This window comes from Ostrea edulis, chromosome 9 (assembly GCF_947568905.1).
Source record: "Ostrea edulis chromosome 9, xbOstEdul1.1, whole genome shotgun sequence".
Taxonomy (NCBI): Eukaryota; Metazoa; Mollusca; class Bivalvia; order Ostreida; family Ostreidae; genus Ostrea; species Ostrea edulis.
The window spans coordinates 1,416,822-1,420,336 of NC_079172.1; the positions used below are offsets into that span (position 1 = coordinate 1,416,822).

The following is a 3,515-nucleotide window of genomic DNA, read 5'->3' on the forward strand; positions in this document are numbered from 1 at the left end:
CAAACCATTGATATCAATCTGGATAGCCCAAGTGGTTAGAGCACCTGACTAGTAATACAGGGGTCTCGGGTCCGATTCCTGGTCCTGTCATATCGTGGGAATGAAGGGTCTTGGATTCGATTGCCGTTTTGACACCGGTTCAGTCATATCTTCTTTTCCTTCCCATTACATTGACATATATGTGAACATTTAAATATATCACAAACTATCCTTGACAATTCAGATCTGATTACACTTTGTTTATTTTGTAGGACGGTGGGGATTTAGATAAGTGGTGTGATGTTATTGATGGTCAACAGAAGACTGTGACCTTGAATCTGAAGATCTGTGATGAAGGATGTTTGGGGTCACTCTCTGTTACAGTACTACAAATCTAAGTAAGTACTCAGTAATAATGTAAGACTGAACTCTGTATCATGTTTATCTAATATATACATTGTAAAATCAAACACATATTGAATGATATAAATCACAAACAAAATAATGTCAGACTGTTCAGTTAAACTCACAAACACAAGTACATGTTACACATCACAAACTCTGGGCTGTAATTAACACAGGGCTGTAATTAACACAGGGCTGTAATCAACAAGCAGATGTAATCAACAAGCAGCTGTAATCAACACAAAGATGCAATTAACACTGTGTTTAGATGTGTAATTAACAGGGTTTTTAGATGTGTAATTAACACTGTAGAGATGTGTAATTAACACTGTGTTGGTAGATGTAATTAACACTGTAGAGCTGTGTAATTAACACTGTGTTTATAGATATTGGATTTTCTTCACTTTAGCAGTGTTACACTCAGCCACAAAGAGGTTGTCTCTGATGTCCACACATAAACCTAATGGATAGTCTAAATCACAGTGAATGTAACGGAGGAACTGTCCGTCCTGATCTAGGATGTGGATACGGTCATTGTGATGGTCTGCTGTCAGGATGTGACTCTGGCTGTCTGTAGTGATGCCGCGTGGACTAAATGATTGCTTGGTATTAGAGGGATGACCAGTGTATCTAAATCGGAGTTTTCCTGACTGATTGACCACCACTACTGCTCTAGCTGACCGGTCAGCCACACAGATATCCAGGTTCTTGTTCTCACTGAGGTATTTAGTGTAATCACCAGATAAATAGAGAGGACGACCCTGATCATCAAACTGAATGCTTTGTTTCTCTGTGGAGCCGGAGTAACGCACGACTTTGGATTGTTTGTCATCATCACTGTCCATGGTAACCAGGAGATCATCAGAGGCGGTACTGCAGACATTGAGAGGTCTCCACCCCTGTAGTGTGATCACAGTCTGTATCTGTTTATTCTTAACTAAGTTTATAGTGTTATCATTATAGTCAGTATAAACAAGATCTCCGTCCCGTGTCACTGCTATGGCCCGCGGCCAGTTCCCTGACTTGGTTTGTATTGATGTCAGTAGTTTACTCTGGAGGTTGAGCAGCTTCATGGTTTCGTTATCCCCGCATGTCCAGACTTGATCTTCACTCAGACAGCTAACTCTGGCTAGATGTTTATACCCAGTGTCTATGGTGGCGGTGACGCGCGGCTCATCAAGCAGTGGTTTGACTGGAGGAGACGATACAGCTTCTGCTGACTTCATTGTGTCGCCATGTTCTGTGTTAATGGATAATGGCGACAGAGAACCAAACATTTCATTGAGCTGATCTTTGTTTATTTTCTGAGCAGAAAAACTGGGTACTGTAACTCGGACTTTAGGCGGTAATGTTGTAAATTCGGAATTCCTAGATTTGTAAGTAGAGGTTAAGGAGACGTCATTTGATTTTAGGATTGATCTCAAGTCGGACATGATCTGTTTGAGTTCCGCCATTTTCTGTGTGATTTCTTCTGTATTTTTATTCAGGGTAGATAGGTGTTTATTTTTCATCTCCTGAATGTCGGATTTCCGCTGGTTGACAATGGCGGTGATTTCCCGGTGTAAGACTTCTCCTTGTTGATCGGCAATTGTTGTTAGTTCTCCGTAATTCGTTTCTAACTCGGCTTTCTCAGTTTGCACACCGGACGCCATTTCTTCATATCGCGGGTAAATTTTGGTCTCGAGTTCGTCCAGATCTTTCTGTAAACTTTCTGTTTTAGCGCTGAGTTTTTCCAGAATATCTGATATATCGTGACCTTCATGTTTACTTGAGGAGACGCAGGTAGAACAGACAGAAATGTCACATTTCTCACAGTAATGTTTACAGAGTTCGTCGGCGTGGTCTGGACATGTTGAGTAGTTAAGAGATTTTCTGTATTTATAGAGCACGACTTTGTGTCTTATAGACGAATCCGAGAGGTGCTTCCCAACACAGGTCTGGCATAGATTTATATCACAACGTTCACAGTGACTCTGTAGGTGGGCAGTTTTACAGAGGTCACACAATAGGATAATCTGGGCTCTGCGGAACGGGTCCATTTCTGATGCCCGGGGTCACATGAGGAGTTCACTGTTAATTAAAATAGGGAGTTTAGATTAAAGATTTAGGTTGAATCACATGACCAGCTAGAATTACAGTACGTTATATGAACTGCCATCATTTATATAAGAGTTATATAAGAGACGTCTATGCATTTTGAATAAGCCCCCCCCCCCCCCCCCCCCCTTCAGAGTAAGGTGAAATTATTTTAAAAATGAGTAGATCTATCTTATTGATCACACAAATATAAATATTAAGTTTGTCTCACCTGCAAATCCAACATGGCCTCCCTGTTCTTTCGACCTTCCGTCTAGTCCTGTGATTAAATATTTGTGCGGTGCGTCAGCCTGTATACACTATCTATTTAAATAGAGTTTTAAAGTTTGTTTTGACCTAGATCATACTGGGTAGCGATGTCAACATTGACGTCAGAAGATAGAATTGTTTCAATGTATGTATAAATACCTTCATTATAGTCCGTGTACAAAAATACTTCGCAATATCAATTGTGCCTGTGTGTGTGTGTGTGTGTGTGTGTGTGTGGGGTGGGGGTGGGGGGTCATATAGTAATAACTACTACTGTCTCAGTTTGGACAGAGTTTTATATAGAGACAACTCCTGATTTAGGTGAAGCACTTAACGGACGTAGCATTGAGGGGTTTCTATCGTGCCAAAGACTAGTTTACATTGAGGGTTGTTTATCGTCGTGCCAAAGACTAGTTTACATTGAGGGCTGTTTATCGTGCCAAAGACTAGTTTGCATTGAGGGTTGTTTATGGTGACAAAGACTATGCTGGCGCGACGTTGTAAATTTCTTCTCTTCTCGCTATTATCCAGTGTAAAATTCCAAACAAACTTACATGTATGTGAGTGACGTGTGACTTTCACAGAAATAAACAAAGGGCATAAATTGACTTTTTATATATGCTATTTATTCCGTTTATAAAAGCAAAAATCATGCATTCACATTTACGGAATAAATGCTATATTGATGTACGTAGTGTACATGCTAATTCCCTCCGCGGAGCGAATAACATGATAATGCCTGAGATATAAATCATTTAGTAATTGTAGCCAGTAAACATTTTATC

General features: G+C 40.3%; 1 protein-coding gene across 3 annotated transcripts; it reads right to left on the bottom strand.

Moving 5' to 3' along the window:
* Positions 1-407: 407 nt before the first annotated feature.
* Positions 408-2,792, bottom strand: LOC125649432 (E3 ubiquitin-protein ligase TRIM36-like). 3 transcript variants are annotated; one of them, XM_056148237.1, is made up of 3 exons: positions 2,693-2,792; positions 725-2,454; positions 408-654 (listed from the first exon to the last, which is right to left on the bottom strand). In XM_056148237.1, exon 2 carries the CDS (start codon positions 2,421-2,423, stop codon positions 765-767), a length of 1,659 nt encoding a protein of 552 aa, XP_056004212.1. In that variant the 5' UTR covers positions 2,424-2,454; positions 2,693-2,792; the 3' UTR covers positions 408-654; positions 725-764. The 3 variants fall into 3 exon arrangements, with proteins under 3 accessions (XP_056004212.1, XP_056004211.1, XP_056004210.1); XM_056148236.1 differs by having other exon boundaries at positions 408-678; positions 2,693-2,791; XM_056148235.1 differs by having other exon boundaries at positions 408-2,454; positions 2,693-2,791.
* Between the last annotated feature and the right edge of the window lie 723 nt (positions 2,793-3,515).

Bases quoted from the DNA above. Each gene is read 5' to 3' on its own strand.
- LOC125649432 (XM_056148237.1), bottom strand. From the start codon at position 2,423: ATGGACCCGTTCCGCAGAGCCCAGATTATCCTATTGTGTGACCTCTGT.